Source organism: Anarrhichthys ocellatus, unplaced genomic scaffold, assembly GCF_004355925.1.
Source record: "Anarrhichthys ocellatus isolate YVR2014 unplaced genomic scaffold, GSC_Weel_1.0 scaffold70, whole genome shotgun sequence".
Taxonomy (NCBI): domain Eukaryota; kingdom Metazoa; phylum Chordata; class Actinopteri; order Perciformes; family Anarhichadidae; genus Anarrhichthys; species Anarrhichthys ocellatus.
In genome coordinates, this window is record NW_022280100.1 from 551724 (window position 1) to 563894 (window position 12171).

The 12171-nt window shown below is 44.7% G+C and overlaps 1 protein-coding gene across 3 annotated transcripts; it reads left to right on the forward strand.

Annotated features, from left to right (window-relative positions):
- The first annotated feature begins 1767 nt into the window (after positions 1-1767).
- pcdh18b (protocadherin 18b) lies at positions 1768-11629 on the forward strand. Of its 3 annotated transcripts, none has more exons than XM_031873262.1 (4): positions 1768-4595; positions 5059-5147; positions 5511-5680; positions 10198-11629. In XM_031873262.1, exons 1-4 carry the CDS (start codon positions 2082-2084, stop codon positions 11145-11147), a joined length of 3723 nt encoding a protein of 1240 aa, XP_031729122.1. In that variant the 5' UTR covers positions 1768-2081; the 3' UTR covers positions 11148-11629. The 3 variants fall into 3 exon arrangements, with proteins under 3 accessions (XP_031729122.1, XP_031729124.1, XP_031729123.1); XM_031873264.1 differs by having other exon boundaries at positions 5511-5626; XM_031873263.1 differs by having other exon boundaries at positions 5092-5147.
- The last annotated feature ends 542 nt before the right edge of the window (positions 11630-12171 follow it).

The window sequence follows — 12171 nt, forward strand, 5'->3', positions numbered from 1 at the left end:
AAATGGGCTTCTGCAGTCTTACTGGAGTCTGTGCCACAGTGATGAGGGTGTCCTATAGAAATGTTGGATATGATGTAAACTGTAACGGAGGGGAGGATGGATTAATACAGGCCATAAAAAACACTTATCAGCCTCTGTGATCTTTACGCTGTTCCTTCCTTTCTCCCCTCTACTGAATCATATCAGTAGATATGACACATCCAAATGAAGTCAATCCAAAGTGCAACGATGGCCTCTCATAACTACTGAGTAAACCCATACAAGAGTTTAGTAGAGTTTTCCACAGCAATGAGAGGAGAATATTTGATTTTATCTGACATGAGCTGGGGCTGATTCTCACTTGGTGTCATTTGGCCGGGGGCGGCTCGGTCTGAATAGATGGTAATTGTAGGTTTGGTCTGTCGGAGGCGCGGGCCAGATGGCCTGCTGCTTCTCTCGTAAAAATCCGCTTTCCCCGTTGTTTTCTCCCTGAGAGACACTTTCAGTTTGCAGGATGGTAATTTGGTTGGATCAAGAGAGTGTAGGCTTCCATACAATAATATTATGCAGCAAGAAGAGGATGTTTGTGAAAAGAGCACGTTTTTAAATTTTTTTTTAAACATCTCCAAGTTCTAAACATTGATCAATTTGGCTAAATGATCTTCATTCATGAGCCAGCTAACAACTACGAAAATTGTAAGCTGTTTTGAAGTTTTTGTGGAATAATTTGACGTTTTTTTCGGTTTGGTAAACTGAGGCGCCATCAAAAATTGATTCCGTCAGTTGATATATTTTTCCGCTGTTTTGCTTATCCTGTGCGCACAAAGACATCAGAGGAATTCCGTAGTTCAGATACTCAGAAATATTATAAAACCCCAAAAGAAAGGTCTGGCAACATTATGGTCACCAGATTATACAGCTGTGTAAACTGGCCAAGATTTCGCTTTTGAGTTTCACACACAAACAGTGTTTTAAACTCTTTGTAAGGATAATTCAGGGATCTTTTTCAGGTGACGCATAACCCCAGAGACAGACAGCTGTATATTGACATTTAATGATAGGAATCAGCTGACGCAGAGGTAGTTTATTATGCAACCATTGCGCACAAAGAAGAGAGAGGATGCAGTTTGGATAAAAAGTTATGAAACTAATCCGATGATAGCCATAGGTTTGAGCTTTGAGAAACAAACTATGGTAAATTGATATTACAGGGGTATTTTATATATTTATGGTTTCAAAATGTGGCGCCCGGCCACACAACCTCCTCTGAGTGATGGGTATGTTTCCTTCCCCCTGGCATTATTATTCTGAGAGCCACAACTTCGCGTTTTACGCACATGTGACAAAAGACCCAAGTTGGCACACGTTGTGAATTGCAACCACAACAATGTACGTCTGCCGCGGGTCAGTGTGCGGTTGTGTTGAAAGTAGCTGAGCCCAGAATATTTCCTCCTCTGGCCCATTGTTGTGGCACACTTTTGAGACTGGGTTGTCTTCTGTGTTGGGGGAGGCGGGAGGGCGACCGGGCTACCATCAATAGTCCCTCCTGTGCTGCTTGAAGGAGGCCATTCTGGTGATTTAGGAGGAGAGGGGGCGAGGGAGGGGAAGAGGTGGGGGGGCTTGTGTGGAAAAGAGACGCAGTTTGGGTGCGGGGAGGGCGGAGAGGCTGGAGAGGCGACAGAACAGAGCGCACGGAGCAGGGCGCGCGCACACACAGACTCCCTCCTTCTCTCTCTCTCTCTCTCTCTCTCTCTCTCTCTCGCTCACTCACTCTCACACACAGACTGGGAGAAAGCTGCGTCTTTTCATCTACTCTCACTCATTCACTGGCGCACACACACGAGGCGACGGGCATATGTCGATATATGCAACAGATCCGTCTAACAAGGAGATCGCCACGGTTTGCTTTTTAGTGCTTTTCTTTTCCAAAAGAAGCACAGTTTACTAATTTATTTATCCGTCTATTTATTTATTTGATTCACTATTTTGCTGAGTTTTTGGCAACACTGAGCAGCTGCAGAGGATTAAATATGCCAGACGTCTGAGAAGACTACTATTCCCTCCCCCTCGGATTTTTCCCCTCTGTGGAAGAATTCGGCACAATGTGCGCACAGAAGATGGGGGCAAAAATGATCCAAACCAAAGGAACTATATTCTCTTCGGCACTATTTAAACTACTGTTTTTGGTCGCGCTTACGCGCGGCGCCACCGCTAAGACTTTGAAATATAAAGTTTACGAGGAACAGAAAGTGGGCACTGTTATTACACGGTTAAAAGAAGATGTAGCCGGGGTTTTATCCAAACTACCGAGTACCCTGACCTTTCGGTTCCGCGCTATGCAGCGAGGGAGTACACCGTTCCTGTCTGTCCGAGAGGAGGACGGGGAGATCAGCATCGGCACCAAAATCGATCGTGAGAAGCTTTGTGACAAAAACTTGAACTGCTCTATTGAATTCGACGTGGTCACACTCCCGACGGAGTTCCTGCAGCTGTTCCATGTGGAGGTGGATGTGCTGGACATTAACGACAACTCCCCGCACTTCTCCCGCGCCATCGTCCCCATTGATATCTCGGAGAGCGCATCCGTGGGGACGCGCATCCCGCTGGACGGCGCCGTGGATGCGGACGTCGGGGAAAACTCCCTGCACACATATTCCCTAACGCCAAATAACTTCTTTAAGATCGATGTGAGGACCAGGACGGATGGGGCCAAGTACGCAGAGCTGGTGGTGATGAGAGAGTTGGACCGGGAGGTGCTGTCAAGCTACCAGCTGCAGCTTACGGCCTCGGATAATGGTGTACCCCCAAAATCTGGCTCTACTTTGCTCAAGATCAGCATCTCGGATTCCAACGACAACAGCCCAGCCTTTGAGGAGCAGGCTTATATTATTAATTTGCTGGAAAGCTCTCCCCTAGGGACTCTAATCATTGATTTGAATGCAACGGATCCAGACGAGGGCACTAATGGGAAAATAGTCTACTCTTTCAGCAGTCATGTCTCTCCAAAGATCTTGGAAACATTTAAGATAAACCCAGAAAATGGCCACATTACTCTTATTAAAAAAGTGGACTTTGAAAGCACTCCTTCCTATGAGCTGGATGTTCAGGCTCAGGACTTAGGCCCAAATTCTATTCCTGGACTTTGCAAAATTGTGGTGAAAGTAGTGGATGTAAATGACAACAAACCAGAGATAAACATCAACCTGATGACGCCTGGCAAAGAGGAAGTGGCCTACATCTCAGAGGGTGCCCCAGTGGACACCTTCATAGCTCTGGTACGTGTTGACGACAGTGACGCTGGGCTCAATGGCGAGGTGTTGTGCAGGCTGCACGGACACGGCCACTTCAGACTCCAGAAGACCCACGAAAAAAACTACATGATCCTCACGAATGTCTCACTGGACAGGGAGAAGAGGTCAGAGTACAGTTTGACGGTCATAGCTGAGGACAGGGGCTCCCCCAACCTCTCCACCATCAAACACTTCACCGTTCAGGTGCTGGATGAAAACGACAACCCTCCATGTTTTGAAAAGAGCCGCTACGAGGTCTTTAAATCAGAGAACAACTCTCCTGGAGCCTACCTGATGACTGTGGTGGCCTCAGATCCAGATCTGGGCACCAACGGCCAGGTCACCTACACCATCATGGATGCTTTGGTCCAGGGGAGCCCCATCTCCACCTACGTCACCATCGACCCTTCTAATGGTGCCATCTATGCCTTACGCAGCTTTGACCACGAAGATGTCAGCCGTATCGCTTTCACCGTTCAGGCACGTGACGGGGGAAACCCTGTGCTGTCAACCAACACCACTGTCCTTCTGACTGTCCTAGATGAAAATGACAACCCCCCCATCATCCACTCCCCCTCCCTCCGGAATCACACTGCTGAGTTGCCGGTGTGGAAGTATGCATCACCTGGTCAGCTGATCGCTGCACTTAAAGTCACAGACCGTGACACCGGCACCAATGGAGAAGTGAGCTGCGCCATCGTTGGTGGCAATGAGGATGGGCTGTTTGTGATGGACGCACGGCGATGTGAGCTCAGAACTAACGGCAGCCTGGAGCAGGCTCCACGGGACGTGATGGAGATCAGGGTGGAAGTGCAGGACAGGGGGACCATTCGGTTATCCACAGGGGCCCTCTTCAGACTCTCCCTGCAAGAAAATATGGACATGCTCCCTGCTCTATATCCCACCGGCTCCAGCCAGGCCCCACTGGATCTCTCCCTCATTGTCATCTCTCTTGGCGCCGTTTGTGCTCTGCTGCTCATCGTCATGGTTATGTTTGCCACTGCCCGCTGCAGCCGTGAGAAGAAAGATCCCAGACACAACTACAACTGCCGCGTGGCGGAGAACAGCTACCAGAACCACCCCAAGAAGCCTGCTAGGCAGATCCACAAGGCGGATATTACACTGGTCCCAACCATCAATGGGACTCTGCCTGTGCGGGCCCACCCACGCTCCCCCTCAGCCTCCCCCACACCTGAGAGGGGCACCCTGGGCAGCAGGCAGAGCCACCATAGCCGCCAGTCCCTCAACAGCCTAGTCACCATCTCCTCCAATCATGTGCCGGAGAATTTTGCCCTAGAACTGGCCCACACCACACCCCCAGTAGAGGTAAGACAATGACCTTTATGTGTCTTTTATGCTGTTATTTAATTCTCTTGAAACCTAGATGTTATGTGCTAGAACAGTGTAAATATACAGCTTTATGTGTTTTATGAATTGCTTAGACATCTGTTAAAACCTAAAGATAACCCACTTGCAATATTCTGGTCCTAAATAATATACTATCGTCTTTGTCTTATATTTAGTATTTGTTTTCAATTTATAAATTGCTCCCATATTCTGTTATCTTCAGCTCTTCGTGTCATGTTTTTGTTAACCATCATATTCAGGAGCAAGTCACTATGTCATGCCACCCCCCCCCCCCCCCCCCCACCCTCCCCCCCAAACATTGTCTTGTGGCCTTGCTTGTCTTGTTTGACTCCATTCATTTTCCCCTCTTCATTTTTTCCTTTTATTTTTGTCTTTTTTCTTTCTTTTTTGTCTTTTTTTTGGGTTTCTCTTGGGATTGTAGCAAGTCTCACAGCTTCTGTCCATGCTCCATCAGGGCCAGTACCAGCCACGTCCAAGCTTCAGAGGCAACAAATACACCAGGAGCTACAGGTAACACACAACCAACATTATGCTTCTAAAACCTTTATTGTCAGGCAAACTTAAGGTAAAAAATAAGGCTAACTCTGTTGTACACCTCTATGATATCATGTCCACATGATTCTGTCTGCTATGAGTGCTTTCACATAGTCCCTTTAATCCATATCCAGTAGCTTTTGGTTTAGTGTCAAACTGTATGCTCAATAACTTCACATTTGCATAATTTTATGTAAAACCTCTTCTGCAGGGCGCTCTCTGTGCACTGTGTTATCCATCAGTAGCATTGCATTCCCTTAGCTATTTGATAATATTATTGTCAATGACTAGCCAGTCCTCAGAAATGCATCAAATCTCTCTGCCTGTCTCTCTGTGCAGATATGCCCTGAATGAGATGGACAAGTTCAGTCTGAAGGACAGCGGTCGTGGAGACAGTGAGGCGGGGGACAGTGACTACGAGCCTGGCAGGGAGTCACCCATGGATAGGCTCCTTGGTGAGGGCTTTACTGAGATATATGCCCCTGATGGCCAGCACAGATCGCATGCAGGTACACCCCTGGCCCCCCATCCACCACACCCCACAACCACCACTTCATACCCAACCATTTCCCTCCTGTCTTAGTTCTGGATCCAAAGTTCAGTATTTTTCTTCAGGTTGTACAATGTTCATTAAAATTAATAAACATTTTAGCAAAGATTGGAGGCCAATTATTTTCATCTTTCATTTAATCTGCTGAAAGTTTGGTCAAATACTTAATTCAAATTAACGGATTACTTTATAAATGCAAAACATGCCCACGGCTTCTTTCAGCTTGATAGTATAGAAGCTGGAATCAGCAATTGTTGCCAATTAATTTGCTGTTGATTGAGCATCAACAAATTGAGCAATCGATTAATTGTTCAGTTCTAAATGTTGACAATTACATTATATATCTGTTCAGTGTAATAAATGACTCCATCCATTTCACTACATGGTCGATAAACACATGTTATTTATTGGCCCAATCTTTAAATATGACTTAACTGTGGAGTACAACCCCACCTAGAGGTCACCTGATGAGCACAGGTTGTGCAAGATTTGTTAGACTGACATGTAGATGTATTTGATATCTTAAAGGGTGTGTTTATATTTACTTTTGGACTACCTTTATAATATACAAACATGATTTATACTCAATGAAATAGTTATTGGTTGCTGCAACCATTCCTCCTTTATCTCAAATTAGCCCTGAAGGGTTCCCTTCCTTGCACAATCCCAACGTAAGTAAATCAGTCCTCATTCTGTTCAAAAAGGCTTTCCAAGGTTCGGGCGAAGCTAATATGAGGCTGTACACTAATCAAGTGGATGTAAAGAAGAGGTCTTGTACAAAAGACATCGGAAGATACCCACTTGATATTAATCAGACTTCTGAAGCCTTACATAAGCTAAAGATGAAGTGTGTTTTAAACAGAATGAGGACTATGGATTTCGTGGAAGTGATCACTTCAGGGTCTGTAAATTTTGTTTAGGACAGACTGAAACAAATGTGAGCCTCGATTTTGGTTTCTGCCATTCACAAATCCACATGACCACGTGAATATTCCATTGCTGGGCCATCAGTGTTTGTGACCCTTAGAGAGGCCACAACAGGTTGAGAAACCCTCGATCAACACATTGCAAGCTCTATACCTCACTTTTTTTATTCATCTGCTGCCTGTTAGCAAAGCACTGTTTTAGCCATTCAGGCATGCCTTTTTTTGTTCTGCATTACAAGTGGGTGCATGTGCATTGGCCTTGGAGGTTTGTGAATGATACTGAACGTACTCAACCACAGAGTTTCACCTCGCCGTCATTACGCTGTTGAGATATCTCTCCAGATAGCTCAACTGATCCTCCTTTGCAGCCGCCCATCTCGTCTCCCTACTGTCACACTGCATGGAGTTTCCCTCCTCTCCACATTTGAGTTAACAAGGAAGAACTTTGAACACTTGTTGAACATTGTTTGACCCGTACTAACTTTGAAATATTCTCTCCCACCTGGAGCAAAAACTCTCCAAAATCCCTCTGCCTCTCAGCCTGTCATAGCTCACGTCGCACAGGTTGCAAATTGCCGCAGCTTCTTTTATCACGCCATCCCTCTCCTCCCAGAGCTCCCGCTTCTTTTCCAGCCAGCTTCCCACACAGTCATCACTCGACACTACATTTGAGCTACATCCCAATTAGAGTCGACCCAGACGGGCAGACAATCTCATCACCAACACCTCCTCCCTCCCTTCCTTCATAGCTCTGCTCGTTAGTCACTCGTCTTTTTTCTCCACATTCGAGCCTTCACTTTCAACCATCCAAACCGAAGCCCTTGTGGTCCTCTGATGAAAAAGGGCCATTTAATTGCCATGTGACGAACAGTTGCTATGGAGTCGGCGCTGAGTTGCGCTCGTGATTAAGCCCTGAAGAGCATAATTACATCTCAAATCTCACCTTTCTCCTTCTGTATGTTCACCCCGCCTCCCGTCCTCGTGTCCACTGCAGCATGGATGATTTCGAGCAGTGTTTAGTCGGGGCCCTGTCATTAAGCCTGGATATGGTAGCCCTCCCTGCACAAGGGAAGAATGAGGTAGAAACTCTTTGTTTCAGGCTTGAAACATTCAACAACTTATTTCAATATGCTTAAGAAATCATGACATTCTCTAAAGCAGCAGGATTAAGTATGAACCAGGCAAATCCTTATTCTGCTTTGGTTTATTTACTTATTTCTGAGAGAGAGATGAGAAGCTCATGTTTGTTCAGTACAGATCTAGAGTCAGGATGTGGTTAGTCCAGCTTAGCATTAGGACTGCAAGGAGGGGGGAACTGCTACTCTGTCTAAAGTTGAAAAATACACCCACCAGCACCTTAGGAATCCATTTTACCTAATTTTTAATTTGTACATAAACAATGAAATGAACATTTGAGGAAGTTAGCTGCTGGAACTATTTCCTGACAAACAACAGCTGGGTAAAGTAACTTCCTGGAGTGTTGCCGTCATCATAGTGAGATCGTCAGCTGTGGTAGCATCAAACCTGTACACCGAAACTGAAAGTTGTGTTCACTAACATTCATCCGATGCTATTCAGAGATACTGCACTTTATTTTTATTTATTTATCTATCTGTTTCCTCCTGCTTCCAGTCTCAATGCTAAGCTAGGCTAACCACTCAAACTCCATGCCAACACCAAAAGCATGACGTGGATATAAATCTTCTACTCTTGAAATAAAGTGATTTAGCTTATTTGCCCATTGAATTATTAGCCCTTTCATACTCAAGCCACATTGTTTTAGATTGTTATGATTATTATTTTTAGGTATTTAAAGACAAAATATCGTCACACTTGACATTTTGAAATTGAGGACATTTTTAAGACCAAAACAATATATGCTTGTTCTGATGTCATCAGTGTTACAGATCGAAGTGGGCCTCTCAACCACAGACACTGAAGTACAGGAGTCAGAGCGCTGATGATCGCATTGATTAAAAGTACCCTCACCATCCAGAACTGACCCCATTATTTTTGCATAATGAATGAGGAGTAAACAGTACTGTCACATACAGGCAGGGCAGCCATGTAGTGTTCATGAAGGCTACTTCTTATTGACCACATAAAGGGGTTAAATGAGCACTCCACCAATTGTATATGGCAAAGTCAGTTCACTGCTTATGAGGAGTTGGCCGACTACTCAGCCCGTGGAAACTATCGTATGATATCATTCAGCTTTGGAGACAAAGAATTAAAACCTGTGACACAAATTGAGTGCATGGTGTTTGAAAGATTTTTTGCTTCAATTTGACCATACTTGTTTTTTAATTGGTCTCCCACAACCACTCCAACTTTACGGAACTACAATGCCAAATAGTTGAAATGTCCCTTAAAAGGTGTCTCCACATTGTAGTCCTCAGACTCAGATAAAAGGAGAATTTTGTGTTCTTTGTGAAAAGAAACACTCTGAAGTAAACAAAGTCATCATCGGCAGCGAGCCATTCGGTCTATAGTTCTGAATAAAACCAGTTGGCAAGTAAATCAATTAGTAAGCCAACTGAATTGACTTCACAGTCAGTCAGATAGGCAAGCTTTCAGTTAATGTTTGCCTGACATGTTCTTTTTTTCATTTTTACACACAAATCAGTTAGGTTAAATCTTTCATTTCTACCCTTTCATCAGCAAGGCACCCAATCTGCGCTGCCCCCGCACTCTTTTCCCCCCCCTTCCAGTGCACCCAAATGCACTTTTCATCTGCTCTAAGATGTATTATAAATGTTCTTTCATGTTAATGAGGGGATAATGAAGTAGCAATAGCACGACTGAAAAGCGCTGCACTCCTTTAAGGAAAGGCTTTAAGTTGGCATATTTGATTTGTCTAATTTATTCTTCAGAGATTTTCTATTTGAAGATTTAATATTGAAAAGAACGACTTGAAAGGGAAAGATGCAGAGCTTTTAGAGGAGGGGTTATTTTGAATGGGTAATAGGCATTGATCGGCCTCTTGGAATTGTCTCTCTGCGGTAAATACATTGGAAGATACTGTAGCAGGCAGTGCTCCTGCAGAGAGCCTTCCAGACTAATTAGAGCAGATTTCTCCCATGTTTCCAGAGACAACGCAGCAAAACACCTGAGGGGAGGCGGCAGATATTAGTTGGATAGGAGAAGACTCAACTGACAGAAATCGTTTTTGCATTTCTCTGATTTTGTGATCTAATTCATGGTTATTTTGTTCAAACATGAAACAAATGTACATACTCACAAAAGAATGAGTAACATCTGCAAGATATGCCTGTATCTAATACAAACATCAGAACCTATTAGATACAATATACGTGATAACCAAGTGCTGTATGTTCTAAATGTCAACATTTCAAGACAAAGCATTTTAAAGATCATTTTTGGGGTTTTAAAGTTTTTTTAGCCTCAGTGGTAAGGCTAGCCTCATTTCCTCAGCCCATAAAGTAGAACTTCATCCTCTTGCTTGTCTGAACACTGTAAACAGTTGTGTGTGTACTCTATTACAGTTCAGTATTCCTGATTACTTAAAAATATTTGTCTTTCTTTCTAGCTATGAGGCTCTGCACAGAGGAGTGTCGTGTCCTAGGTCACTCAGATCAGTGCTGGATGCCCCCCCTGGCCTCCCCGTCTTCGTCCTCTGACTACCGCAGCAACCTCTACATCCCTGGGGAAGAAGCCCGCCAAGCAACTGACCTCTCCCAGGAAAAGACCCCGCAGCCCTGCACTGACACTGGCCCCGCCCGAAACCAGAGTTTCTCCACCTTCGGCAAGGACCTAGGTGGTGAGGAAGGTGGAGAAGAGGAAGAGGGAGGGGGCGGTGGGGGCGAGGCCAGAGATGAGGACTTGTGTGGGACCACGTCGCTCCTGTCAGAGATGAGCAGTGTGTTCCAGCGGTTGCTACCCCAGGGTCTGGACTCGTATGTCCAGGTCAACGAGAACCAGAAAGGGACTAGTCACGGTGGGGTGGGTGTACCCATTACTGGATCTTTAGATCGCAGAAGAGGCCATCTCCCTGGCAAGCCCAACCCCTCCGTCCACCAGCAGGGCGTGGCGGCCTGGGCCGCCAATACCCACTTCCAGAACCCGGGCAGCAGTATTGGCCCTTCTGGCCACCACCAAGGTGGCAGCTACCACACCCTGAAACCAAGCACCAAGCTCAGCTCCCAGAGCAGCAGCCACAAGGGCTCGCAGGTGCCCAAAAACAGCCCCCAGAACAGCGGCCACACTGCTAAACCCCACAGCAGCCCGCTTCTCACAGCACTGGTCAGCCCCACTCTGGTGCAGCCTTCCCCAGCCCCGGTACCGGTGGTGCTCCCCGGGCCCTCCTCCAAGTGGCTGCCGGCCATGGAGGAGATCCCAGAGAACTACGAGGAGGACGATTTTGAGTCTGTGCTCGGCCACCTTCAAGGCAAACGCAGCGACAGCAGACACGAGCTGGTGGATGCAAGCGAGCTGGTGGCTGAGATCAACAAACTCTTACAGGATGTCCGGCAGAGCTAGACTTCCTGTTTCTAGTCCTCTTTATTTATTCACTACCCACTGACTGCTTTCTTTACTTCAAAAGAAAAGTGAGGGACCACGGGTGGAAGGAGAGAAAAAAAGAGAAAAAACAATTGTCGTTAAAGTTGCATTTCTAATGTAATAATTGTGTTTTGTGAATGCTAAATATCCCAAAAAATTGTTTGTAATTGCTGGTTTGGTACACAATGTACATGTGACTGTATTTATCTTTGTATTTTAAAAATACAGTTGTATACTTATATTTATAAAAAAAATGTATATAAACTAAACATAAAAGTCTATTTTTATATTATGAATGCATGTTGAATACAAAACCCTTGAATCAAGACTTTGACATGCGATCGACATTCTACATATTTAAATTGTCTTTTGTATTGTGATTCTTTTTTTATTTGTCACTATGCTATGTATACAGGAATATATTAATGAATTAATGGACATGTGTCTTTGTGGATTATTGTGGGGAAGGGGATGGTAAACAAATAAAAATAACACAAACATTATTCAGGTGTCTGTGGTTTATATTTGATTTTTATTCTGGTACTTTATGGATTGCATAACCAAGAACAAAAATGATATAGGTTTACCATTTGGTAAGTGACATAGATAGATAGATAGTTACTTTATTAATCCCGCTCGGGGACATTTTTAAAAAAAAAATAACAGTACAAATATTAAATATCAAATGCACAATATATAAAATGAAGTAGAATAATATAAAATTGACTAACAGTAGTGCAAAGATTTAACCAAACAAACAACAGTGTAACGGTGTTATAGTTATGTGAAGGATGATCTGGCCAGAGGTGATTTATTGTAAAGTCTTATAGCAGAGGGCAGGAATGTTCTCCTGTATCGGTCCTTGTGACAGCGGAGCTGAATCAGTCTGTTGGAGAAAGTGCTCCGCTGTCCCTGCAGTAGGTGGTGGAGAGGGTGGTCCTGGTTATCCAATATGGATAATAGTTTCTTCAGTGTCCTCCTCTTCACCACCTGTTCCAGATAG

Excerpts from the sequence above, each read along its gene's own strand:
- pcdh18b (XM_031873262.1), top strand. The coding sequence starts at position 2,082 with ATGTGCGCACAGAAGATGGGGGCAAAAATGATCCAAACCAAAGGAACT. Across the intron at positions 4,596-5,058 it reads ACACCACACCCCCAGTAGAG|CAAGTCTCACAGCTTCTGTC; the intron begins GTAAGACAATGA and ends TTGGGATTGTAG. Across the intron at positions 5,681-10,197 it reads CCAGCACAGATCGCATGCAG|CTATGAGGCTCTGCACAGAG; the intron begins GTACACCCCTGG and ends CTTTCTTTCTAG.